Genomic DNA, 26,679 nt, shown 5'->3' with positions numbered 1-26,679 from the left:
ATGTATAAATATCGATTATCCCTATTTAATCATTCATTAATAAACTGAGATAGCTAAGAAGAAGTTGTTTACTTTATGCTCCCGAGCTCCCATCCTTATACACTTGCTAAAACAAGAAATGAAAAAAGTTCAGCTTTAATCAACGACTTTGTGGCCACTAGCTCCAAGTTTTTGTCTTCCAACTGAAGAATACCAACATCTGTTATGTTTTAAACTGAAATAAACTATGGTACGGACCCAGATTTCAAACTTAGTTCTTTGTTTGTAGCTATGTCTATAGCGAGGGTTTACGGCGAGCGTAAACTTACTAAAGTTAAATAAGATTTAAAGTTTGTAATAATATTCTGTGTAAAATTTGAATAATTCGGGTTATTATTCAAAAGAAAAGACAGTGAAATATTTTTGGCCGAAGGGCTATAGGATAATTTTCTTAATTACTATAGTTTCATCTGGTTTTAATTACTTTTTAAAATGGAATATCATTTTACAGCAATTATGCTTGTAGTAATTTGTTAAGTTTCAGCTTGCAGACAAATTAAAACAAGGTAAAATTTTTCGTCTCGGTAATAAATCAGTGGAGTTCATTGTATTGTGCATAGTTGTATAAAAATTTAACAGAAAATAAATAACAGAATGAACAGTCGATCGTCGTTTATTTACATTATGTACAGAGTCATCATCATAACTTGGAATCCAGTCATTTAGTAAGGGTATCTTCTGCCGGTGTTAACTCGGAACATACCGCGTCTGTAAGAAAACGATATTATGTATTAGTTAGGTTATTAATGGGAAGGAGTTAGAAACAGGTATAGTCACTCTACTATTATTACTTCATGACAACATCATCGGCTGAAGATGAAGATAATAATAATAATATTATCCCAAAGGAAAACCGGACAACTTTTTGTCTTATTTTAGACATTACAAATTAGAAGATACTTAGGTGTGTTTAGGCACTACGGTGTTATAACTACTTAAATTATTATATGAATAACATGCACTTTGCTTGACTTTGAAAATTGAAATGCGAGAAAATAATATATAGGTATTTACCCAGTCTTCCTCAAGTCATCATTGCCCATATGGAGAGAAGCGCCACGGCAAGTGTTAGCAGTAATCTGCAGCGTGCTGGTGCATTGGTTTCCAACCAAGTGGTTGTGGGTGACGGTGGCAGCGAACAGTTCCCAAGCACGCATGTGGTTGCAATAGCTGGTCAGGCAACCAGGTTGAGAGTTTCCACCGTTGGGGAAGAAGTCAACGTCGACGATAGCAGACCCGATGCCCAGACCGCCGATACCGCCGTCGGTGTGGATGGCCTCGACGTATACTCCGTCGTTGCTGTTAAGCCTGTTGTTGCTGTAGTTCCATAGAGGACCAGCAGGGTCAAGACCTGTGAACCAGTACCTGATTAAGACACACGAAATGATATTGGCGAAAATGTATCTCTACATGATATCATCATCGTCATCGGTAATTTAGATTTCTCTACAGGAGCACGACCAGATATTTTACCAGAGGAAATGAAGAATTTGGTCTACATTGCTCATAGATTGGGGACGGGTTGGGGAATATTCGCAGTCCCTTCGCAATGTGGAAATATTTTACGACATCTTTGGAAAGAGTCGGGGAGGTTTTATTTTACTTTGAAGGAGCCACACGTTTATCGTTCTAATTAGAAGAATAAAAGAAGACGTCGACTGTTTTCTTACGTCGTTGATGCTCAAATAGATACCAACGTAATAATCATTACTAACCTGTGACACGTGCAACTCTTCCTCCCAATTCCCTGCCAGCGTTACCGACAGCGTGAGCACCCAGACTGAACCCAACGAGGTGGAAGTTGCTCAAGTCTCCCCCAGCGGTGTTGATCAAGAATCTGATGAACTGTCCAATGCCGCGACCCATGGCAGGCACACCACGAGCTGCGGTAGTGTAGTCGGACGCAGCCAACCGTCTCCAGTCCACAGAGATTACGTTCACGTCACTCTTCGCGAGGTAAGCTGAAATTAAACGAAACTCATCTTAGGCTGAGTTGCACCTCTCCTACTTTAACCTTAACAAACGTAAAATTTCATACAAAATTATATCGTTATAGTTACTGTAAGGTGGTGCAACTCAGCCTTAGCAAGTAACCTTAGTTAGTAATGGATTTCTTAGCATCGGCATCGGCAAAACAAGGAGAGATCTTTCATTTTTTAACGTACCTAATTAAAATGTAAGCCGTGATTTTGCAAACCTGCAACGTCAGCAGTGACGTGAAAACAGAAGTGACCGAAAAAAATGCGGATATCGTGCCTAAGAGAGTATCAATTGAAGTCAAGATTAGTTAGATGCGCAGTAGTAAATTTATCTTCTTATTTTGTCGAAACATACACCTTATGACCTATGATATCCGTCAAAATGCTTGATGCTACTTTTTGGCTTTGCTCTGTTCTACAACACCTTTACTTAGTTTTAAGACTTTCAGAGATTCGTTCAATACTCGTAGATTAATGAAGTAATGGCTACAAACCTCTCCTGACTGTCGGGTTAGGTTCAGTAAGGCGGTTGCTGAGCCAGCCGTGGACGATCACGACGGTGGGCACGTTAGCGTTGTAGTTCGAGTTGCGGATGGAGTTGGCGTTGTTCATAGTCAGGGTCTGGGCTATATTCTGGTTACGTCTGAAAAAGATACAAAAAGTAAGTTCTGTCTGTTTGTTTGTATTTACACCTAAACCAATGAATGTGAGGATAAAAGAAATGAAATTGAGGATAAGAGCTAAATAGCATTAAGAAATGAAGTGTTTTTGAAAGCGAGATGCCCTTGTGCAGAGTGTCTAGTTGTCTACATCAGATCGAAATCTGTGGTATGAATAAATGCACAGTCTAGCAGTGAAACCAATTTTAGTTTGTTCCCAAAATCGAAAGTCTCAGTCTTATATCATAATAAAACAGTTATATTAAAGGTCTTTACTCCGAAACTTTCTTCAGGAGGAAGACATTCGTCTAAACCAAATAAAAAATCAGTCACCTTGTGTACAAAAAGTACTCGTTGTTATTGGGGTTCCTCTCAAGTTCAGACAGGAATTCAAAGTCAGGCTCCGCCTCCAAGTCGACGGGCTGCATGTTGCCCTCGCCATCAGGGAACTCGATGAAACGCGGGTAAGTCTTCTCCACGCCGACCACATCGTCCAATGGCACCGCTAAAGCGATGTATGCTGCGCAAAAAACAAATAGTCAATTAGTAAATTTTGTTAATCTATTGATGGTCTTCTCAAATTATTGCAGCCCTTTGGAAAGTAAAAGAGCAGGACATCTTCCCATAGCTGTTATCTAATAATCTCCTCTCTAATTTACTAGAGGTAAATGGAGGATTTGGTCTACACTCCTAACGTTGGTCAGACGGGTTGGGATAATTTTTAGTTAAATCATTATAATACAATTTGGCCAGTTGCCGTGAGTAATTACAGACCTAGTTAATACGAGTTTTATACATTCCACGTTGTATTATTTATTCTAAAATATGTTTTTGCAAAAATTTTTTTTTTTAAATTTAATTATAGTAAAATTAACAAACCTGTAGAAGCAACCAGCAATAAAAGTCCCGCACGCATTGTGTTGTCCTCAGTGATTCTACACGTTCATTAGAATCCGATGATCCAACCTCGTATTTATGCTTTACTTTGGCTTTATCTCATCAATCTAATTGAAGATTGATTACTTTAATCCTCTAAGATTGTTTTCAGTATATTGAAAACAAATCAAAAAACAGCGAAACAAAGTTCAACTATTTTGTATTGAACTTTATCAAAGGTGAATGGAAATTTTGGAGGATAGTAAGAATCAGACTAAATAAAATGAGGTAAAATGACAGAAATGAAAGATTCGTTTTTGTACTTTCGGCCAAATCGGAGTTTATTAATTAATTATTCCAAGCTTATCACAATTTTTCAACGTGTGAAATGGAGCTTATCTTAGTACCAAGTACCAACTGATGTAGGGTAGGGTATCTTACTATCCGCTCTCGGACTATATTATCCTATCATTAAATTCATCAACTATACTTAATGGAAACAAAAGCTTACAAAAATTAACGCCCGTATTCACAAACATTACTATTAGGTCTTACAGTGCGCGTGGACGCACAGGGTGACACATGAACCAATCACAGAGCTCTAGGTATTCAACGCTGTGCGTTCGATTTGCTGCTTCACTTAAGCAAGCATCGTTTGTGAATATGGGCGTAAGTCTATGACATGAGTAATAATATTATGTATTTATCTGTGACGTTGCATAAGTGCAGAAGCTTATCTTTAGTTGCAAGCCGGAATAATTATTATTTTGAGATAGTCAACTGAGTAAGCTAGTTTGTATCCATAGGAACTTGCCTTATATCTCTTATCATCATTGGTCGACGTATCAACAAATTATATTTATCAAAAATATTGTTATACGTATTTAGTGATTAATGATCTAACCCAGGTGGTCCCAATGTGATAGAATACATCGATTAGGCTTAGGTAGAGTTGCACCACATAACTTTGGCTTAACGGTAACTATAGCGATAACCGGTGCTTTTTTTGTATGGAGTTTGATAGATTTTTGACGTTAGATAAAGTAAGATGGTGCGACCCAGCCTTAGACAAAACTGGTTCTTCTTAAGGTGAACTGGAGAAACCAGATGTAACAGGACATACTGGCTTTTACATTACCTACTGATATTTGTTTATTTTATTGTGCATAAAAGCTTACAAAAGCACACAAAGAAGAGAAACGCCATTTTTAATGTACTTAGATGAATATGCCTTTTAGTTTTCTAACGACTGCGTGCTAATCAGGTTGTCTGGAAGATATTGCTTCCTGATGATCAAAACGCCTAGATTAATAGCAAAGCAAAAGCATAGCAAAATCTTGACCTTGCTGGGTTGCACCATCTTGCTTTACTTCAAAAATCTGTCAAACTCCATACGAAAAATCGGGATAAGTTATAGTTACGGCTAAAGTTAAGGTATTGCTATTCTGCCTTATTAATATTTGAATATTTTCCGGATCGGCTGCACGGCACTAACATGTTAATTATGAAAAAGCTATCTCTATGATCTCTATGCATGAAACTTCTAGTTTGCCTTATACTTTCATATGATTAACTAGCGGCCGCCCGCGACTTCGTACGCGTAGATCCCGTTTTACCCCCTTCATCTATCTTACGCGGTTTAGATTTTTCATACAAATGTTTTTTCCCGCTAACTGCCGTTCCCGTGGGAATTTTGCAATATCTTGTTGTAACTAAGCTTTAAGTTTACTAACGTACCTGCATGCCAAATTTCAAGCGTCTAACTTAAGCGGTTTAGATTTTTCATACAAAAGGATTTTCCCGCTAATTCCCGTTTCCTTGAGAATTTCGGGAATTCCTTTCTTAGTGCACCTCTACGGTACCTAAGCTACGTCCCTTCCAAATTTCAAGTGCCTACGTTTAGCCGTTTAGGCTGTGCGTTGATATGTCACTAAGTCAGTTAGTTTCTCCTTTTATACATATACTAGCTTTCCGCCCGCGGCTTCGCCCGCGTGGAATTTTGTCTGTCTCAGAAAAACAATATCGCGCGCGTATTTACTCATTGTTTAGACCTGGACTACGACAAACATTTTAAAATAAAAATCAGCTCAATCGGCCCAGTCGTTCTCGAGTTATAATCAGACTAACGAACATCAATTCATTTTTATTTAAATAGATAGATAGATGATAGCTAGCGGCCGCCCGCGACTTCGTAAGCGTGGATCCCGTTTTACCCCCTTCATCTATCTTCAGCGGTTAACTCCCGTTCCCGTTGGAATTTTGCAATATCCTGTTGTAACTAAGCTTTAAGTTTACTAAGGTACCTGCATGCCAAATTTCAAGCGTCTATCTTACGCAGTTTAGATTTTTTCATACATATGTTTTTTCCCGCTAACTCCCGTTCCCGTGGGAATTTTACGATATCCTGTTGTACCTAATCTTTAAGTTTACTAAGGTACCTGCACACCAAATTTCAAGCATCTAACTTAAGCGGTTTAGATTGTTCATACAAAAGGATTTTTCCGCTAATTCCCGTTCCCGTGGGAATTTCGGGAATTCCTTTCTTAGTGCACCTCTACGGTACCTAAACTACGTCCCTTCCAAATTTCAAGTGCCTACGTTTAGCCGTTTAGGCTGTGCGTTGATCTGTCAGTCAGTCAGTCAGTTTCTCCTTTTATATATTTAGATTTACCCCCTTACTAATAAAACTTACACGCTCGTTGAAGAGTGTTTTACAGTAACGTTTAGTATGGAAATGTCATTTTAAAACAGTGTTCAACAACTGTGTAACTTTTTATTAGTAAGGAGGTTAGATTAATTTCCTGGCTTCACTGGTTGTGATTTATAGGCCAGCAAGCTGTAGGGAGACCCTGACTACTTAAGAGTCACAGTATTCTAGTTTTACACGTACAACATGTTATTTGATTATCTTGATTGATTGACCTATTTGACCATGTACTCTAACTTAGACAGTATGGTTTTATACATATACAGTGTGTTTGGAATAGGGCTAGCGATAATTTAAGGCGATGTTATTATGTCAATTTTATCGACAAAAATGCCTCCATATGTGGGCCTACCCTAACCAATACCTCTAAAAAATTATGCTCCCCCATTCCAAGAGGAGGGCCAATTTTTTTTCTATTTATTTGGCACAAATACAGTCATTACAAATATCACTTCTAAACAAAATTTTTATAGTAACTAAGAAAAAAGACAACGAGTGCCCAAAAGTAACAAATAAATGAAGAGATAGTTACAAGACAATATTTCTAAAGTTTAAGTCCATCCATGATTATTTATTTCTTATGTGCCCGTAAAACCTGATTTTTTGACAAAAACTAAAATTATTTAATTTTTTTTTTAAGTTTATTGGTCATTTTTTTTCATTTTTGTGTTCTTTTTAATGACAAATAATAATTATTGGCTTACAAATGCAATTTTTTATTTATCTGTAAGACGGGCCCATAACACAAACAATTTTTATGCAGTCACATAAAAAATAAATTTTAAAAATAAAGCCAATTCCAAGAGAAGGGCGTTGGGCCCAAATTATGGGGGCATTTTTTTCGATAAAATTGACATCACAACATCGCCTTAAATTATCGCTAGCCCTATCCCAAACACACTGTAGATTTTCCTATGCTCACTAAGATTGCCAGTATGCTTAGCAAAAGATTTGGGGTTGAGTTACTGAACAATAATTACAGCACTCAGTATTTGCTATCAAGTAATGTTCCTCATTTCCTTCAGACCGGTTGATTTGAAGAGGATGTAAACAAAAAATAATACAAATAAATATAAATTGAGGTTTATTTGGTTATAAATGTAGACGTAGGGTAGTAGAGATCCATTTAGATTCACATGAGTTTCATTTAGAAGGGATACCTTCTGCGGGTGTTGACGCGGAACATACCATTTCTGAAACAAAACATAAATACATTAAAGCACATAATATTATATCTTAGTAACGGTGGAAGGAGGTAAACACCATGGAAGTGTAAGTTTCTTACTGAAAGCGAATACCGTCAATACTGATAAGTAAATACTGAAGTTCTTAACATAATAATACCCCAAACTATTTTGAAGGACATTTCAAAAACTAATCTAATGCAAATCACAATAATAATAATAATAAATAATAAATACACTTTATTGCACACCAAAGATAAGAACAGAAAGAAAAGGAACACACAAGGTACAACTAGGCGGTCTTAATTTACAATTAATTTAATTAATTTAGACAATTTTTAAATCGTCAATTACATTTGAAAAATAAGTAGATGCATATGACTTATCTTACCCAGTCTTCCTCAAATTATCGTTGCCCATGTAAAGAGTATCACCACGGCAAGTGTTGAGGGTGATTTGAAGGTTGTTGCTGCATTGCATACCGATCAGATGGTTATGGGTGACTGTGGCAACGAAGAGCTCCCAGGCACGGTTATGGTCACAAATGCCAGTGAGACAACCAGGCTGGTTGGTCCCACCGTTGGGGAAGAAATCAGCGTTGGCTACAGCAGAACCGATTCCCAGACCGTTGAGGCCACCGTCAGTGTGGATGGCTTCAACGTAGATACCGTCATTCTCGTTGATGCGGTTGCTGTTGTAGTTCCATAGGGGGCCAGCGGGGTCGAGACCTGATTAAAATTAAAGATAGAAATTAGTATCCACACTCACATTGATGACCTAGCTCCAATATACGCAGAGTTTGTGTACTACGAGTGCTGGCTAAATAAACATGCTTCACTAAATACCGTAACTACTTATTCTTGACCCCTGTTAATGCCTATTACATTAACACTCTTCGCACCTAGCGGAATTGTTTTTAATAGCTTTGCAATCAATAAATAACCTGCATATGAGTTGGCAAAGGAGTGAGTGAGTCATTCATAATTGAAATTATCCATGTTTTTGCCCTGAAAATCTAGGGAAAATTCTATTGCAGCTCATAAAAAGTAGTAGCTTTACGTGGCAGGATATCGATAGCACCAAACTTTTAGCAACACTTGACTAAAATATTAATAATACTAACCAGTGATACGCGCAACGCGTCCACCTAATTCCCTTCCAGCGTTGCCGACAACGTGGGCGCCAAGACTGAATCCAACGAGATGGAAGTAGTTCAAGTTGCCTCCAGCGGTTTTGATCAGGAAACTGATGAACTGTCCCAAGCCTCGACCAACGGCGGGGACACCACGCACGGCGGTGACGTAGTCGGCAATGGCGAGGCGTCTCCAGTCCAGAACGATGATGTTGACGTCACTCTTTGCCAGGTAAGCTGTAAAAATAGAAATACATAATATTATATTGTAGGCATAAGTATAGTCGGTTGGCAAGAAACCACCAGAGCCCATAGGGATCCATCAGACGAGTTACGGACGAATTAATCGGCTTTTACGTGAATAACGTGACTAACGTGAACGTCTAAATCTTTTCTATGATTCCATGCATTAAAATTAATACTTAGTTTTCAAACAATAGAAATCACCCTCTAATCATCTGGTGGACTGCCAAAAATTAAATGTGATGGCCATATTTACTGGCTTATAAAAATTGGGCTTTGTGCCTCAAAATTAAGATTGCGGCATGAAAATAATTTAGCTTTGAATTGTGTGTAACCTTAGGTCTTACGTACCGTCTCTGATCACAGGGTTGATGTCGGTGTTGTGGCTGCTGAGCCATCCGTGAGAGATCACGACGGTGGGCACTCTGGGGTTGTAGTACGAGTTGCGGATAGACTCCGGGTCGTTCATGACCAAACTCTGAGCTGTGTTACTGTTGCGCCTGTGAATAAAGAATTTTAAATGGTAATTATTACCAGCTACATAGCATTATCATTTTATTCAAAGAATTTTTTTTTATTCAAATGGAATAGATTATAAATATATTTTTTATAAATGAAACAAATACCTCGTGAATAAAAAGTAGCGGTTGTTTGCAGGGTTCCTTGTGATTTCATCCAGAATTTTCCAGTCGGGTTCTGCTTCAAGGTCTACGGTATGCATCTTGCCCTCGCCATCTGGGAACTCGATGAAACGCGGGTAGGTCTTCTCGACATCGATGACGTCATTCTCCAGCGGTAACGCCGAAGCGATATAAGCTGTTGGTATAATCATAAATATGTGCTATTGTCAAAAGGTATAAAGATGTTTAGAGAACTCGGCAACATAGTAAGTACTTAGAAGAAAAATGATCGTGACTGACAAATTTCAGGGATCATTGATAAAGGAATTCTTCTGGGACCACTGAGGGATGAGGAAATGGAAGACACCAGAGATCAAAAGATACCCTTGGGTCAAATGGATCTCTAGCACTAGTGGCTCCCATAAATAACAGAACATGAGAATGTCTAGAAACTAGCCAGACAGCAAGAGAGGCAGAGGACGACCGCTTGCTACATGGAGGTCCACTATATCAAAGGATTTGAAACAGGTCCAGCTGAACGAAGAGACAACCCAGGATCGAGCGATCTGGCGCATGAGAACGAGGAGGGCTGACCCCAAATAATGGGAAGAGGCACGGAAAGAAGAAGAGAATGTCTAGAAAAAGATCTTTAACTCGTACCTGTTGAAGCAACCAAAAGAAGCAGTGGTGAAAACATCGTGCCTGGTTTTGATGATTTACATATCTATCTCAATCCAGACTTGTTATTTATATGTTTTTCATGCCATTATCAACACTATCTTAACTATGATAATTATACATTTAATACGATAATAACATGGAATTGGATATAATTCTACATGGACCTATAAAAAAAGTCGGACGGATTCTCATCAACAAAATACTGTGACATTAGGATACACCAGCTTGCCTGTACGTACAGGCCGGCACGCACACATTCACACCCTGATACACCACTTCGAGTGCAAACTTCACACAGTTGACACATTTAAGCAGCGAAAAAACAACACGAATACGACATGTCTTGTGTGATGAAATTGTGTAAAAACCGTTCTGTTCGAACAAACAAAAATTAAGGAATCACATTTCACAGGCAAAATAATAATCCAATCACTTATTTCCCGACATTAAAATATTGAAATTAATTGAAATCAAACGTCATTCACTCGAAAAAATAATACGTCAAAGACCAGTGTTCTCAGTTATTTACGTGGGAAAATTACCCGAAATATGGGAAAAATTTTAGGACTTTTTAGTTATTTATTACGCATACTATGGAAATAAAATAATTTATCATAATAATTGTGTTTTAATGGGATATATTTTCATAGGCAAATTTGATCCTTCCCAAAAATGTGGAACTGCGAAATTCAAATTTTCTTACCTTGATTGCAAGTCAGTGTCAGGTTGTATGTTAAAAAAAATCTATCAGAGATAATAATAATATATTGATGATGCATAAGATTATGATTATAATGTACACAAGATTCGTAATTTGTAACTGCGTGAATCATTTTTGATCAACATTATGTACATACCCTGACACACTGGCTTGCAAACAATGTAAGAAAATTTGAACATTGAAAATTTCGCGCCTACCTCAACGCATTCACCTTTCATCCTTTTAAAATGGCACGGAATAATTTTGTCTACATTTCCAAGTAACATCTGCCGATCTATGTTTTTCTTAAAATATATGGGTAAAATGTTTTGGCTAACATGGCATCCCTAAATTCACTCACACAATAGACAAACGCCAAAATTTTGCGTCACAGTTTTGTTGTAGCGCGAGTTCCGTCCGCCTTTTTTTATAGGTCCATGTAATTCTAAAGACATTTTGTTTATGAACTAGGCAATTTGAACTATGATGAGTAGAGAATAGAACAGTAAATTAAATATTTACTCTTACCAAATACTGTGCTAAGATGTAGGAATGCTTATAGGATCATTATAAGGATGCAGATTACAGAACAAAATCTGTGTGATAAATAATATCAGTCTCAATTTCAATAATATTGATAAAAAGAAAATAATTATTTACTACAAGAACTACTCGTATTTGATAATAAAATATTACATTAACTTGATAATGGCAAAGCGTAATATTTGAGAAATAAATCGTACCTATTAGTAGTTGAGCTCTGAGACTGCGTATTCTGACTAGTTATTACCGATGCCATTTTATAACAAGCAGATAGCAAAATGTTATCCTCCATATGTATCAAAGATGAGTCAAAATCAAAAGGGAAGGGGGTTAGAAAATTATACACACAAGATCATCTGATGTTTTATTTGAATACTTAGGTTTCATTAAAAAATTAGAGATCTTCAAAAAATAATCACATGTTGTTTCGTTTAGAAGGGATACCGTCTGGCAGTGTTGACGCGGAAGATACCGTTTCTGAAACAAAGAGGTGGATGTAATTGGGATCTCTATAAGTAGTAGTAATAATGATTAAAAATCGTCTACATAGTTAAAATGGATTAACATGTGCGTAAAAGTATTATGCTATCTTTTTGACAGTACATTATTTACAATATAAAAAAAAATAAAACCGACTCCAAAAAACCTACACTAAAACGTAGAAAAATAATTACTAATTACCTACTTATTTATTAGGACGAATTATTAATATTTATGTAGGTATACCATGATTGATACTTCTGGAGTCGGTGCCAAGATTATGAAACATGTAAAGTTTGCCTGCACCGACTCCAAAAGTATCAATCATGGTATACCTACATAAATATTAATAATTCGTCGTAATAAATAAGTAGGTAATTAGTAATTATTTTTCTACGTTTTAGTGTAGGTTTTTTGGAGTCGGTTTTATTTTTTTTTATAAAATTTTACTTATTTCTTGCTTTTTAGTTAACTAATTATTACCTTGATGTTACCACTGAAGGTAGCCAGTACACTGAGACCAAAAAAATTGGTTCATAATCGGCGGAGATATTGCGTATAAAAAAAAGTTCATCTCCAATTTTCCACCCTTGGGGGTGGAATATTTTCTTCAAATTCGCATGAAACCACCCTTTTGATAATACCTATTCAACAAAAAAATAATCGTTCAAATTGGTTTATAATCGGCGGAGATATTGCATATAAAAAAGTTCATCCCCAATTTTCCACCCTTGGGGGTTGTTTTTTTTATTATTAAATTTAAATGGGACCACCCTTGAGGTATTACCTGTACGCCGAAAAAAGATTTGTTCAAATCGGTTCATAATTGGCGGAGTTATCGCGTAACAAACATAGAAAAAAAAAAAAAAAAAAAAAAAAAACATACGGGTCGAATTGAGAACCTCCTCCTTTTTTGAAGTCGGTTGAAAATACGACTTAGGAAAATTCCTACAGTCAATTTATTAGAAAATCAAACAATTGCATGATAAAAAATATAGAGATTGAAACGAAATGAACAATAATAATAACAACGCATTAATTTATCAACTTCATAATAAACTGCTAATACTGCTGTTTTCGAACTACCAATTGTACCAAAAATATGTAGTGCCCTACTCATGAAATTATACACCATATTCTCCTTTGACCACAAATCGAAGGTTTTCTTCCTAAGTATAAAAAAATATGCTTAGTATGCTTACCCAGTTTTCCTCAAGTTATCATTTCCCATGTTGAGAGTAGCTCCGCGGCAACGGTTCAGAGTGACTTGAGTCATGCTGTCACACTGGTTTCCCTGCAAGTGGTTGTGGGTGACCGTAGCCGCGAACAGTTCCCAGGCACGGTTGTGGTCGCAAATGTCGGTAATGCAGCCAGGCTGGTTGAAACCACCGTTGGGGAAGAAGTCAGCGTCAGCCACAGCAGACCCGATGCCCAAACCGTAGATGCCACCGTCAGTGTGGATGGCTTCGACGTAGATGCCGTCGTTGCGGTTGATTCTGTTCGAGTTGTAGTGCCACATAGGACCAGCAGGGTCAAGACCTGTAAAAATCAGTGATCAGATTGTTTTAAACGTGCATCTACTCGTATGATCCAGAAGATGACTCCTATTCACTCGTGAATTGAAGGAGTTGGATTTATATGAAGTCAGGATCTTGGCAAGGATTTCCATTCCTCTATGTGTGTACTATAGGTAAAAATGTGGTTCTTGGTGTAAAATAGTATTAGGTAGGTATGTCAACTACATTTTCAATTAGATAATGATTTTACTTTAGATAACTAAACTAACCTTACTTAAACATGTGGACAAAGTTAATAGGAAGGTACCAACCAGTAACACGGGCAACTCTTCCTCCCAATTCCCTGCCAGCGTTGCCGACCACATGAGCGCCAAGACTGAACCCGATGAGGTGGAAGTTGTTCAAGTTGCCACCAACGGTGCTGAGCAGGAAATTGATGAACTGGCCAAGGCCTCGGCCAACACCGGGAACACCACGAACGGCGGTGATATAGTCGGAAATAGCGAGGCGTCTCCAGTCCAAAACGATCACGTTGACGTCATTTCTTCTCAGGTAAACTGTGAAAAATACGAATACAGTACATTTTAAAAACGCGTATTAAGAATAGCAGATTAACAGACACTTATATAAAAACTCTCACTGGTAAGAATCATTAAAGATGTGAAAGAAGTTTTCAATATACCATGAATTTATGATTATAAAAAAGAATCTGGTGGACTAGTTTGATGCTATTGATCTGATCTAGTTTCGATGTCCATTAATCCAATTTTTTTTGGCAAGAAATTTTGTTACTAGCCAAAATTCCTGTATGCATTACTTATACCAAAGTAAGATGAAACAAAAGATAATCAGCTAAGTATGAATTCGAGCCTGAGTTTTATACATACCATCTCTGATAGCAGGATTGATGCTGGTGCTTTGTTTGCTGAGCCAGCCGTGGGAGATCACGACGGTGGGGACATTGGGGTTGTAGTTGGAGTTGCGGATGGAGTTGGCATCGTTCATGATCAAGGCCTGAGCTGAATTACTATTACGCCTGTAAACACAAATAAAAACGAGGAGTTGCAGAATTACTTACAGATTTTCGAAATTCATTTTTTATTTATTTAATGTAGCCCCGAAAACTCGTACTATCGGTACACAAATACGCTTGTGTTACAAGTGGGTTCACCACCATAGTCCAGTGGTGGCAGGGTTCGAACCAGCGTACCTTGGATCTCGAGTCGACTAGTCCAATATTTTCACCGTTCGTCGGTTATTGTCACGTCAATATTTATTGTATTTTAAAACAGTTGAAAGGTATTGATGGTTGTATTACCTGGTGTATAAAAAGTATTGGTTGTTTGCAGGATTCCTTTCGATTTCAGCCAGAAGCTCCCAGTCGGGTTCTGCTTCCAGATCTACGGTGTGCAAGTTGCCATCGCCATCTGGGAACTCGATGAATCGAGGGTAGGTCTTCTCGACACCAGTGACGTCATTCTCCAGCGGTAACGCCGAAGCGATATATGCTGTTGAAATAATAGGTTAGTATGGAGAGCACAATAAAGTTATGGTTACAAACCTAATCACAAAAGTCGTCGATGATATTAACTTTAACTTGAATGTAAAGATGACACCCAAGCGGCGGAATACCTAATTCATGCTTTAAGATTTGTGGTGACAAATTCTATTATTTTATTCTAATCGTAGACGTCTACCACACTAATTATTAAAAAATAACAGTACAGTAATTAGTAGGGACTTAATATCACATTACTTATTTTGGCAACAAAAAAGGAAAGAAAAAAGTTACGTGACGAAAAACAGGAAATTATACCCAAAATAGCTAATAAATTGCACATTTTATAAAAAATAAAGGTTTATAACTTACCTGTTGAAGCGATCAAAAGGATCAGCAATGAATGCATCGTGCCTGTTCGCGGATTAACACGATTAATTCAATCCGAATCCGAAATTCCTATTTATATTAATTTCTTTGTGTCATCCATCAACGCTATCTTCGCGATGATTATGCATTTAATTAGATAATAAAAATCAGAAAACAAAAAACATACCTTTGTTGTCATATGAACTAGAAATTCATTCAAAATAATTATTTTGAAACATAATTATGTTATGTACTCGTATGTGTGACTACAGTACATAAACTAAAAGGCTCTATTAAATAGTTAGTTTAATTACGAGTAAGTTGGTTTCTTCTGTCTATTTCAAAGATAGGATTCACCTGCACTGCAGGTGGATGGCCGCTATCATCATAATTAAGATTGTGGTAAAAATCTGTGGGATTAAACATAAATCATGCGGAAAATGTTAATTGATCGATATAATTAAAATGAAATCAATGACTCGAGTTTTGTTAATGACTTTTATTTATTTGCATAGGTATTCTAGATATATTTTTTTTTTTGGAAGATTAATGTGAAGTAAGTTAATACGTTTCATTGTATGGATAACTCATTGCTGTGTCTACGCGGTAGTAACCAACTCTGAAATGATGAAAACAAATGATGAATATCCATAAACACTATTGAAATTAATATACTTTGATTGTTATTGAGTCGTACCCGTGCTTGGTAAGATCATCATTTCCCATTTTCATTGTAGTACCACAGCACTTGTTAGTATGTATTTGACTACGACATTTGCAACGGTTGGCAGTCAAATGGTCGTAAGTGACAGTTGCGGCAAACAGCTGCCAAGCTCGGGTATGGTCACAAACAGGGTCATGGCAACCAGGCTGTGAGACGCCACCATTGGGGAAGAAGTCAGCCTGAGCGATAGGCAGGCCTAGGCCTAGGCCAGTGCTGCCACCGCAAGTGTGGATAGCTTCGACGTACACAGCATCGTAACGGTTAATCCTTTGCGCGTTTTTGGTCCATAGAGGTCCAGCTGGGTCAAGCGCTGTAACATTATTAACATTTATTAAGCCTGCATTGGGCTTGAAAGGAAAAATGTTGAAATCTTTGGATATAAACATAGTTGGCACCATTAACCAAGAAACAACTTCTTTATGAAGTTTTAATCTCTACCTAGGTATCCTTGAAAGGTGAGTTGGTTTTCAATTTGTTGTTAATTTATTTTTAGCAGTTTCGAAATCCATAAATAGTAAGTTAAGATAGCAAACTGTTCACGTCATAATCCTTTGCCATAAAAAACCGGGAGAGTCTCGTTTTGACGGCCCAAAAAAGTATGTCAATTACCCTATTATTACCTGTGATTCGGGCTATTTCTCCATACAGCTCCCTGCCAGCATTACCCACCAAGTGAGCACCAAGACTGAATCCAACCAGATGGACGTTGTTCAGGCTTCCACCAGTGGTGCTGATGAGGAATCTGAGGAAATATGCCAAGCCACGACCAAGGAATGGGATGGCTCGGACTGCGGTGGTGTATAAAGAATATGTATAGCGACTCCAGTCCAAGACGATAACGTTGACATCGCTCCGTCCCAGAAACGCTGAAAAATATTTTTCTAATGTGGATTAATAAGACGGCAATTTGGCACATTGACTGTTTCAGTATGGGAAATATGTGAAAATGACAAGTTTATTCTTCAGTTAAAATATATCTGACGGTTGAAAAACGAGCTCTTAACAATAAAAAATGACTAACACCAAACTTGATCTTTTTTTAGAATATTAGCAATTTTAATACATTTATTACCAACCGTCTCTGAGTACCATGTTGATCATAGAATTCCTGTTGGTAATGTATCCATGAACGATCACCACGGAAGGAACAGATGGGTTGTAGTTCGATTTTTTGATCGAAGATGCATTATTCATGACTAATATCTGGGCTGTTTTATTGTTATTACTGTAAAAATTATACAAGAGTTGTTACTATTATTATAAATTTTATTATTAGTAGTATCACAGTTTTCTTAATTAAGATAAGTAGAAATTAATCCCAAGAAAGGTAGACTTGGCAAAAGTTTCAAGCATGAACCAGTTCATTAAATGTCTATCACAGAATTCTCGCAGTCATAAAATTTTAACTATCCTCTTTATACCTTATCAAAAGCATTAATATGATTTTACGTACCCCTAACTTATGAAATGGGGTTCTACAATTTCCATTTTCTATTTTACTCCCCTTCAAACTCTTGGTAACAAACTATAGTAAAAGAACAAATGTAACAAAATCGCAAAATTCACAAAACAACAACTGGAACAATTTGCACTACAAATGTAGCTCTTATGGACATCATATTATGTTTTGGTCCATAAATCGCAAAAAGAAATACTCGTTATAGTTACTAATGATTAGGTGATTGCGGGAAGCGCAGGACCAGTCGTTATGGAAATCCTTGGAAGAGCCCTTTGTCCAACAGTGGACGTCCTATGGCTGAAATGATGATGACGATGATGAGATGTTTACCAAGTATAAAGCAGGTACAGGTTCCCAACATGGGGATCTTTTTCGCATTCCCGCAGGAGTTCATGTTCTGGCTCGGCTTCCAAATCAACTTTCACTAAGTTGCCATCACCATCAGGAAAGTAAATGAACCTCTGGTAGGTCTTTTCGTTTTCTGTGTCCTCCTCTTCAAGAAAGAACGCCAAATTGATATGAGCTGTATGAGTTTAAAACAAAAAGAAATTGTTTGAAATTGCAAACCAAAATACACACTGTGTAACATTTCCAAAACTGAGGGTAAAATAGGCTAAACGCGAACGTGCAAGCCTCCGTGGTCTTGTGGTTAATATTTTGAATTTTTTTGATGGGGACGAGATCGTCTTACATGACGTCAGTGATTGATGAAAAAGTATGAGACGTGCCTGAAATAAAAGAGATTTTTACCTGTGGATACAACCAAAACCACCAGAACTATGAGCATTGTGCTCTTTAGCGTAATCACTCGTTAAACTCGAACCGCACAAGCTATTTTATGGCTTTATTTATGCTACGCTATCTCAATAAATGCAAATTACGACATGCTCAATTTGAAAGGAAACTAAACGAAAAGTTATTAAAATTATGTATGAGTAGGTACTATAGTACTGAAAATTATGGAAATTGCCACATCAGTATTTTTCAACTTAAATTCAAGTAGTAAATTTGGACGAAGTTATTCGACATTAAAACTAAAGCTATTGACACAGTTCAATGTTGTCAAATGTTGCAAGACTTGCAAGCTTGTGGTTGGTTCGTTCGTTTCAGGCGAAAGACGTCCACCCTGGACAAAGACCTCCCCCAAGGATTTCCACAAAGACTGGTCCTGCGCCGCTCGCATCCAGGCACCACCACCAGATCGTCGGTCCACCTAGTTGGAGGCCTTAAGCTTCTGGAAGTAGGTAAGCTAATATTAAATTTCAGAACCAAAGGAAGGTAGAAATCGTTTTTTATCTTGAATAGAGATCACATTCCCACAAATGTGATGAAGGACGAATTCTGCTGGATGGTAATTGATGGCTCAAGAAAATAGATAGGTAGGTGAAAGGTTAAAGTGCACCTTTTGTAGTGTAATGTAATTATTTGAATTGATGATGCTGATGATGATGATGTCATGTAGTCGAACAGTTAAATTTTGCCTTGAATTTCGCTTCACAGCTTTGCTAGCGTAGATATCAGTTTTTCAATAGTTTTATCGTACCTATATCTTATGCAACTAGGTACTAAGAAAAAGTTCATTCGTTCGTTCGTTTCAGCCGAAAGACGTCCACTGTTGGACAAAGACCTCCAAGGATTTTCACAAAGATCGGTCCTGCGCCGCCCATCCAGGCACGTTCCGCGACCTTCACCTGAGCCCCGATTACGGTAATTTTTAACGTCTCCAATCCAGACACGCTTCTCGATTCTGCGATACGATTGGTCGTTCAACAGCGAACGTCAGCTGTTTTGGCCAATCGTATCGCAGAATCGATGAAGCGTGTCTGGATTGGAAACGATAAAAGTTACCGTAATCGGGCCTCAAATCGTCAGTCCACTTAGTGGGGGGCCTGCCACACTACAGAAAAGGTTTTCTTTACATATTATAACCCAATCTAGTATCATCTTGAGTACCTATAGCAAAATTAAAATACCTAAATATTACAGATGTTAAAAAAGTGGGCATTGTTTTTAAATTTCAATAGATAATGTTAATCAGCATGTAATCCGATTGACGTTTTTCTTTGATACCTACACAGTACAAAATCAAACCAAAACATTCGTATTAAGTGTTTATACCTATATTTACAAAATTATTAATTCCTAATCGGATTAGGAATTATTATTAATTTAAGTACCTAAATCATATTTAGTCCATAAGTTACAGGCCAACAAAGCACATGAGTTGACTTAATAAATTCATTTCTTATTATAGGTAAAATCGAAATGGTCTTTTAAAAGTATCTGGAGTCGATTTAATATTGCAATTTTTCAATAAAAATATTTTAAAAATTATTCCGGAAAGTTCATTTCTTTTATTCCCTTGCTCAATATGTTGGATTTCGGAAGACAAATTTCTTTTCAAAATCAAATCTCGCCGACGGATGGTGTACGAGTTGAACTTGGTCCAATATTTTATTTAAATCACCCAAAGTTTCGGGAGCTCGTAAGGAACATTGAACGTTTTATTTAGAATGAGTATCCGTAATGATTTCGGATCCTTAGAAAATAATGTTCTAGACTAGCACATTATATTTTAGAGTTAGAGCATCATATCCAAACTAAAAAGTTAGAAAATTCATAGAAAATCTAGTGAAAAATTTCATGTGCTACGAATTCCATTGGCTTCAAGAATAAGACACACTCCTCTTTATGATCGTTTGCAATAAAATAAAGAGAAAGGAAGAAAAAAGCATCTACCTATTTCTATGTTCTGTGTGTGGTATCTACCATAGATAACTATAATTACTATTTCAGGCGCCACTTATTGAGTTTGGCCATACCTACAAAAGACGAGCTTATTGCTATGTGGCATTCACTCCACATATAATATTATGGCATAAGTAGTTTTACACTATAATTTTCTAGACGAGAATAGTCTCGCAAAATGTACGAATTACAAAAATATTCGGTACGATACAAGTGACACAGAATCCACGAGCGGACCTAACAAACCGGATACTCGTACCGGCGAAAACTCGCTTTTATTTCATTGTACGGACGATAGCACATCAAGCTTCACTGTGGCTTCTTATGTTAGTTGTAATAAGTGCGATTTTTCAACGAAAATGTATAGTCTCATGTGCTGTGTGTCTTGCTGACAACTTAAGCGAATTCTACACAACATTGTCACACGTCTGTAATAATTTTCGTTTTATTCCAGGTTTAGACACGTAAAGTGTTGCGAGAAACTACGAGTATTGTACTCGTAGTTTTAGATCTATCCATAACCTTCTTAGTGGATTGAACAGTAAATATAAAACATACAAAGTTGTGTGGCATAATTACATGTTAAATGTTCTACTGAAATCTATGCAAATTAATAAAATATGTGTCTGTAAACTGTCTGTCAGAAATAAAAAATTAGTTAGATTTGAAAGTCATGTCACGCCTATGTAATGACTAGACTATGCACGAGTCCTTATAGCATACAATATTTATAATATCGTACCAACATAGTAAGATTGTATGAAAATATTTACTAAATAATAGGTATTCAGTAAATGGTTTTAGTTTATAATTGTTACTTATATTTGGTAAATTACTGTCTGGCTAACAGGAGTTTAATAACCGGGTTTAGTTTTATTCTACAAATTGTTGCTAGGGCTACCAAGTTTGTTTACTATTATAATTTCAGTAAATACATATTTCTCACTTGTTTTTCGTTATTATTTACACTCCATAGTTAAGGATGTCTTATTCGTTTCATTCTTATATGAAGTGTTCTTATACACACATATGTGTGCTGAATGCTCCTAATTTATTTTTAATTTAATTATTTTAAGCGCTTCTCAGTATACGTGATTCCGATCATTGAAGCCTACAAAATCTGTTCTGAGATGAACAATTCCTTTTAGCAACAATTAATTTGTGTTACAGATGAAAGTAATTAATAAAGTAGCATAATAAAACATTATTATGTTGCTACAGATTTTTCTGACTCTGAAAATTAGTATAGTATCTCAGTAAAGAGTCGATTTTGACTCAAAATTATCTCTCAATAAAGAGTCAAGAAAACCTTTGTTGTGGTGATAAAATTGTTGAACGATTGGTTAAACCCATAGAATAGAATAAAATAGAAAGTATTTATTTGTTTCAATAGGTAGTTACTGAGTCCCTTCGCCTTTAATAGTTTTTACAACCCTAGTAAATTTGAACTGCATAAATAAATAGTGTTATATAAAACTAGAAATAATAGTTTCACTTGAGTATTCAAACTGAGAACTTCAAACATAAGACAATTCGTCGAAATGGAGTTGCCAACATTCGAGGAGATATTCAAACAAATAAAATGGAATTTTTGGGTTCTGGGGATCAAGTTAAACGATCGAAAAGTATATTTCAGGTTTTACCTTTTCTCTGTTCTTTTGGCCATAATGTTGCTGGCTGAAATTAGCTATTTTGTGTCAAAGATATCTTCAAACAATATAATTGAGCTATCAGAATTAGCTCCGTGCGTTTTCATAGGCGTTCTATCCATCCTCAAAATTGTATTTTTAGTCGCAAAAAAAGAAATGATTTTCGAGCTTGTCGACTGCCTCGAAAAACTATACGGAAAAGCACTTGAAAATGTAAGACAAAAGAAACTAATTGAAAAAGAGGTATTGAATATCAACAAATTGCTGCGCTACTATTTCATTTTAAACGGTGTGCTGATATCGGTGTATAATTTTTCCGCTCCAATTTTTATGATTTACCATTACGTGGCAAAAAGCGAGCTGGTTTTCAGACTGCCATATGCGGTACTGGTCCCATTTTCAACAGATATGTGGCAGACGTGGCTTATTGTATATGTGTATTCAATTTCGTGCGGTAAGTTATATTTCAAATTGAAACTTTTCAGCGCCGCGGCGGTCGGAAATGAAGGCTATTATTTCTGAATTGCAACTCTTTGATGTTATTACCGTGGATATTATTTAATTATGAATCTGGCTTACCTACTGATTTTTAATTAATGGTTTTTGTAGGTTGGATATGCATATTAGATTTCACAACTTCAGACGCGTTGTATTGTGTGGCTACGTCTCAAATTTGCAACAACTTTGCGATCTTGAGCGACGAAGTCTCAAGGATGAATAGTAAAAATGTGCAATCACTGGAAAAGATTATACAGCAGCATCAGTATCTATTGAAGCAAGTATTTCTTGCTCTTTAATTCTATTTTTTGGATATTTTTTCAAATTCAAGTTCATGCTTTAACAGAATGATTTTTTCAGGTTATCAAAAGATTTGGATGATATTTTCAAATTGCCGAACTTGTTTAACTATTTGGTGGGATCCCTCGAGATATGTGCTCTAGGATTCAGTTTGACTGTAAGCACAAATTGATCTGAATTATTAAGAAATTTTTTCTTGTTATAAAAATTCACTTTTGCGTAATGGACTCAAATATGAATTACCTACAAATGTATTTTTTTTTTCAAAGCCTTTTTTGCCTCATTCAAAAAGTGATGGTGATTAGTGTAAACATTTAAATTCAACCTATCATCCTGCATAAGTTTATATCAACTTTTAAGAGAGATTTTCTAAATATGAGCCGTAGTATCATTGTAAGCAGCTAATTCAATTTCAAATCTAGGCAAAATCACTTTCATTAACCAAAATAATACACACGACTTAATTTCAGTTGGGCAATTGGTCTCATTTCCTGGGCTACGTGTTATTTCTGCTCTCCGTATTGCTCCAAATATTAATGATGAGCGTTTTCGGGGAGAATATCATAAGAGAGGTAAAACAAATTTATCTGGGGTAATTGGTTTACTCGCCAGAAGGGTAAAAAGTGCTGATAATTGCTGTATTCACCTCCAGAGCCGGAGAGTGGGAGAGGCGGCGTATCTCTGCGACTGGCATGGGATGGATCGGAAGGCGAAGAAAACTATTTTGATTCTTATGATCAGGTGAGTAATGTTTATTAAAATCATTTGAATTATTGAACAATAAGTTATTTTTTTGTTAAATGACGCAGAATTGAGCAGTTACTCCTCGAAAAAAACTTCGCACTAAAGTGGATTAATATTTCGCAAATGGATGAGCTCAAATTTTCTTAATGAAAAAGCTTGGATATATTTTTTTAATATGCATTACGTAGTAAACATTTTTGTTTTATTTCAGGTCACACAAGGAACAGCAGTTAACGGCGTTTAAGTTTTCAGTTATATCTTACGGAAGCTTCAGTAAAGTGAGTTTCATTATCATCATAATTATTAGCTTTTGCCCGCGGCTTCACCCGCATGAAATTTAGTTTGTCACAGATAGTCATAAATTATAGCTTATGTGTTATTCTAGATTATAAACTATAATACTGCAAATTTTCATCAAAATCCGTCTAGTAGTTTTTGCGTGAAAGAGTAACAAACATGTTAACATCCAGACATCCATACAAACTTTCGCATTTATAATATTACTAGCTGACCCGGCGAACTTTGTTCCGCCTTAATGGCAATAAATAAGAAGACTTTTTTTTTAATTTCGAACGGGATAAAAAGTATCCTATGTCCTTCTCCTGGCTCTAAACTACCTCCCTGTCAATTTTCAGCTAAATCGGTTCAGCCGTTCTTGAGTTATAAGTGGAGTAACTAACACGACTTTCTTTTATATATATACTAGCTGACCCGGCGAACTTTGTTCCGCCTTAATGGCAATAAATAAGCAAACTTTTTTTTTTAATTTCGAACGGGATAAAAAGTATCCTATGTCCTTCTCCTGGCTCTAAACTACCTCCCTGACAATTTTCAGCTAAATCGGTTCAGCCGTTCTTGAGTTATAAGTGGAGTAACTAACACGACTTTCTTTTATATATATAGATATAGATAGTAGGATTGACACTTACGCCCGTATTCACAAACGATGCTTGCTTTAAGTGAAGAAGAGAGCTCTGCTCTCGGTTGGTTCGTATGTTGTCACCCTGTGCGTCCACGTGCACTGAGAGACCTCATAGTAATGTTTGTGAATACGGGCGTTACCTATATCCGTATATTTTTAACTAAATATGTTATTGAAAGCCAAAATTTTCTTTTCAGATCATCAGCACTTCATGGTCGTATTTCACCATATTGAGAACGGTTTATAAGCCATCCGGAACATACACATAAATTAGTAACGAAAAAATCTATTTATTATTAAAATTAAATAAACTTATTTAAATTACTGAGTACTATTAGGACTAGATTACTGTAGTAAATATGAAAACTAAATTACATACCTAATATACAAAACAAAAAAATGGTTTTAATATTACTTTTCATAATAACGCGTTCCCTAATAAGATAATGGCTAAGATTTAAAAAATACAATTAAAAAATAATGTAATACACTCATTGTTGCGGCCCTACTCGCGCCTCGTCATATTCTAATAGCAAAATATACTTCTAATGTAAATGTCACATAACTTTTGTCAGTCAATACTTTATTTGAGAACCATTGTATAAAATCACTTCTCTTTTGGATTCCGATCGAACAACATCAAAATTGTAACGTCTCAAGAATACAACGAAATAAGCAGTTTCCGAGTTTTATTTATAAAATTCCATCGCGTCTGCAAGGCGCGAACATTGGCGACCGTGACAGGACTGCAATTTCGGACAATTCTGGAGGAACAATCCAAGGACACCTGGAGTCAGCCGAGCAGTGACGCAGCAAAAGCTTCACCTCGCAGCCTGGATTTCAGATAAGTGCCCTGATTATTCCTTCCTTACATCATCCCACCACTATTAAACCACTCCTAAACCTTTTTTATTCCCGAAATCCTATCCAATTTAGTAAAAACTTTCACTTGTGCAAATCGTGTCTACCCCATAATTTTTATTTATCATTCTAAATATCATCAAATCATTGTAATTTCTCTTATTTTCAAGTAATAAAGCCAAATCCTAAACACAATAACGTATCGCGCCAGTAGTTTCTCGGTTTTTAGTATTTTTGCCGAATATTTCAGTTGTGCCAGCGGCCGACCTCAACGAGCCGGCTAACGGGACATCAGCTGATTCAACGCGTCAACACCGGCTTCCTAGCTGCCGTCGGGGCTGAGGGCGTGAGATACGTATTCTTTTTATTATAAATTTGTGTCTTTCTGAGGCGCGGCTTTGTAATTTTGACTTGAACTACCTCGCATATTTTTTTTATCGTGTAAATTCATTAAACTTTCATAATTTATTAATTAAACGCATTCCAATAGTACAATTTACATTTTAAAACAATATTTTATTAGCAATTTGATATTTTAATAACAAATAATGACTGATCCAGGCACTTTATCACCGCATTTGGCATCGAGGCATTCGATGTCAAAGGATTTATTAGTAAAACGTAGTTCAATCAAAGGGCAAATTACTAGATTTAGAAATTACTTAAACAAAATTACAAAGCAGCCCTCGCTGACGACCATTGAGATTGCTGAATTGTCACTTAAACTCAGCAAGTTCGAGGGTCAGTTAGCCAAATACGACGAGCTGCAAACTCAGATCGAATTAATAAATTCTGAAAATTTGGATTTTGAGATGGACGAGCGTGAACGCATTGAGCAAGACTTTATTTTGTGCATAGCTATGGCAAAGAGTTTCTTAGATGAACAAAATGAATCGAAGTTAATAAGTCAAGACAAAAAACGCCGCGAATCTTTATTTTTAGAGGCTCAATCTTTTGACGCAGATTCTAGTGTTCGCCTACCTCAAATCCAAATAGCCAAATTTGACGGATCATATTTCCGCTGGTTAGAGTTCCGCGACACTTTCACTAATTTAATTCATAACAATGAACGCTTGTCATCTATTCAAAAGTTTCACTATTTGATTTCCTATTTAGAGGGAGATGCAGCTCGTGTTATTTCAATTATTAGGTGTCTTCTGCCAATTATAATGATGCTTGGCAATTAATTTACCAGCGTTATAATGACAAAAGACTACTCATTAATCATCATCTTAAGTCATTGTATAACTTGCAACAGTCGACACGCGAAACTGAAAGCTCCCTGCGATTTGTAGTAGATCATGTTACCAAAAACTTGCGTGCCCTAGCCAACCTAGGTCAGCCCACAGAGCACTGGGACACATTAATTATATTTTTTATTTGCTCTAAACTTCATAACCATACTCTCATAAAGTGGGAAGAACAACGTAGCAATTTAGGAGATGTTCCCACCTTAGAACAATTTAAGCAGTTTTTAATTGACCGGGCACACATATTAGAATCTACTAGTCGTAATCAATATAATAATAATTCTAACAACACTAATA

General features: G+C 36.4%; 5 protein-coding genes across 5 annotated transcripts; 1 reads left to right on the top strand and 4 right to left on the bottom strand.

Annotated features, from left to right (window-relative positions):
- Positions 1 to 636: 636 nt before the first annotated feature.
- Positions 637 to 3,841, bottom strand: LOC135079145 (pancreatic triacylglycerol lipase-like). Its single transcript, XM_063973733.1, has 6 exons — positions 3,557 to 3,841; positions 3,011 to 3,197; positions 2,513 to 2,661; positions 1,755 to 2,000; positions 1,054 to 1,390; positions 637 to 747 (listed from the first exon to the last, which is right to left on the bottom strand). Exons 1-6 carry the CDS (start codon positions 3,591 to 3,593, stop codon positions 702 to 704), a joined length of 1,002 nt encoding a protein of 333 aa, XP_063829803.1. The 5' UTR covers positions 3,594 to 3,841; the 3' UTR covers positions 637 to 701.
- A 3,490-nt stretch (positions 3,842 to 7,331) lies between these two features.
- Positions 7,332 to 10,198, bottom strand: LOC135079369 (lipase member H-A-like). The gene is made up of 6 exons (XM_063974012.1): positions 10,100 to 10,198; positions 9,446 to 9,635; positions 9,171 to 9,319; positions 8,568 to 8,813; positions 7,836 to 8,172; positions 7,332 to 7,453 (listed from the first exon to the last, which is right to left on the bottom strand). The coding sequence occupies exons 1-6, from the start codon at positions 10,134 to 10,136 to the stop codon at positions 7,408 to 7,410; spliced, it is 1,005 nt and encodes a 334-aa protein (XP_063830082.1). The 5' UTR covers positions 10,137 to 10,198; the 3' UTR covers positions 7,332 to 7,407.
- Positions 10,199 to 11,714: 1,516 nt separating this feature from the next.
- LOC135079368 (pancreatic triacylglycerol lipase-like) lies at positions 11,715 to 15,334 on the bottom strand. The gene is made up of 6 exons (XM_063974011.1): positions 15,231 to 15,334; positions 14,679 to 14,868; positions 14,248 to 14,396; positions 13,672 to 13,917; positions 13,046 to 13,382; positions 11,715 to 11,840 (listed from the first exon to the last, which is right to left on the bottom strand). Exons 1-6 carry the CDS (start codon positions 15,265 to 15,267, stop codon positions 11,795 to 11,797), a joined length of 1,005 nt encoding a protein of 334 aa, XP_063830081.1. The 5' UTR covers positions 15,268 to 15,334; the 3' UTR covers positions 11,715 to 11,794.
- A 426-nt stretch (positions 15,335 to 15,760) lies between these two features.
- Positions 15,761 to 18,197, bottom strand: LOC135079144 (pancreatic triacylglycerol lipase-like). Its single transcript, XM_063973732.1, has 6 exons — positions 18,161 to 18,197; positions 17,741 to 17,933; positions 17,028 to 17,176; positions 16,572 to 16,817; positions 15,925 to 16,261; positions 15,761 to 15,846 (listed from the first exon to the last, which is right to left on the bottom strand). Exons 1-6 carry the CDS (start codon positions 18,195 to 18,197, stop codon positions 15,789 to 15,791), a joined length of 1,020 nt encoding a protein of 339 aa, XP_063829802.1. The 3' UTR covers positions 15,761 to 15,788.
- Positions 18,198 to 21,699: 3,502 nt separating this feature from the next.
- LOC135079143 (odorant receptor 67c-like) lies at positions 21,700 to 24,550 on the top strand. The gene is made up of 7 exons (XM_063973731.1): positions 21,700 to 22,261; positions 22,417 to 22,582; positions 22,666 to 22,762; positions 23,076 to 23,177; positions 23,258 to 23,346; positions 23,561 to 23,627; positions 24,469 to 24,550. The coding sequence occupies exons 1-7, from the start codon at positions 21,700 to 21,702 to the stop codon at positions 24,538 to 24,540; spliced, it is 1,155 nt and encodes a 384-aa protein (XP_063829801.1). The 3' UTR covers positions 24,541 to 24,550.
- Positions 24,551 to 26,679: the final 2,129 nt, after the last annotated feature.

The sequence above is a fragment of the Ostrinia nubilalis genome, chromosome 16, assembly GCF_963855985.1.
Source record: "Ostrinia nubilalis chromosome 16, ilOstNubi1.1, whole genome shotgun sequence".
Lineage (NCBI taxonomy): Eukaryota > Metazoa > Arthropoda > Insecta > Lepidoptera > Crambidae > Ostrinia > Ostrinia nubilalis.
The sequence above is the reverse complement of the archived record's forward strand: the minus strand, read 5'-3'. Positions and strand labels throughout refer to the sequence as shown.

Coding starts and splice junctions, on each gene's coding strand:
- LOC135079145 (XM_063973733.1), bottom strand. CDS start 3,593: ATGCGTGCGGGACTTTTATTGCTGGTTGCTTCTACAG. Junction 3,198..3,556: donor ATTGCTGGTTGCTTCTACAG/GTTTGTTAATTT, acceptor TTTTTTGCGCAG/CATACATCGCTTTAGCGGTG. Junction 1,391..1,754: donor AAGAGTTGCACGTGTCACAG/GTTAGTAATGAT, acceptor ACTGGTTCACAG/GTCTTGACCCTGCTGGTCCT.
- LOC135079369 (XM_063974012.1), bottom strand. CDS start 10,136: ATGTTTTCACCACTGCTTCTTTTGGTTGCTTCAACAG. Junction 8,173..8,567: donor ACGCGTTGCGCGTATCACTG/GTTAGTATTATT, acceptor AATTTTAATCAG/GTCTCGACCCCGCTGGCCCC. Junction 7,454..7,835: donor GATAATTTGAGGAAGACTGG/GTAAGATAAGTC, acceptor GTTTTGTTTCAG/AAATGGTATGTTCCGCGTCA.
- LOC135079368 (XM_063974011.1), bottom strand. CDS start 15,267: ATGCATTCATTGCTGATCCTTTTGATCGCTTCAACAG. Junction 14,397..14,678: donor CAATACTTTTTATACACCAG/GTAATACAACCA, acceptor TTGTGTTTACAG/GCGTAATAGTAATTCAGCTC. Junction 11,841..13,045: donor GATAACTTGAGGAAAACTGG/GTAAGCATACTA, acceptor TCTTTGTTTCAG/AAACGGTATCTTCCGCGTCA.
- LOC135079144 (XM_063973732.1), bottom strand. CDS start 18,197: ATGCTCATAGTTCTGGTGGTTTTGGTTGTATCCACAG. Junction 17,177..17,740: donor CTGTACCTGCTTTATACTTG/GTAAACATCTCA, acceptor TAATTTTTACAG/TAATAACAATAAAACAGCCC. Junction 16,262..16,571: donor AGAAATAGCCCGAATCACAG/GTAATAATAGGG, acceptor ATAATGTTACAG/CGCTTGACCCAGCTGGACCT.
- LOC135079143 (XM_063973731.1), top strand. CDS start 21,700: ATGGAGTTGCCAACATTCGAGGAGATATTCAAACAAATAAAATGGAAT. Junction 22,583..22,665: donor CAGCATCAGTATCTATTGAA/GCAAGTATTTCT, acceptor TGATTTTTTCAG/GTTATCAAAAGATTTGGATG. Junction 23,178..23,257: donor GGGAGAATATCATAAGAGAG/GTAAAACAAATT, acceptor ATTCACCTCCAG/AGCCGGAGAGTGGGAGAGGC.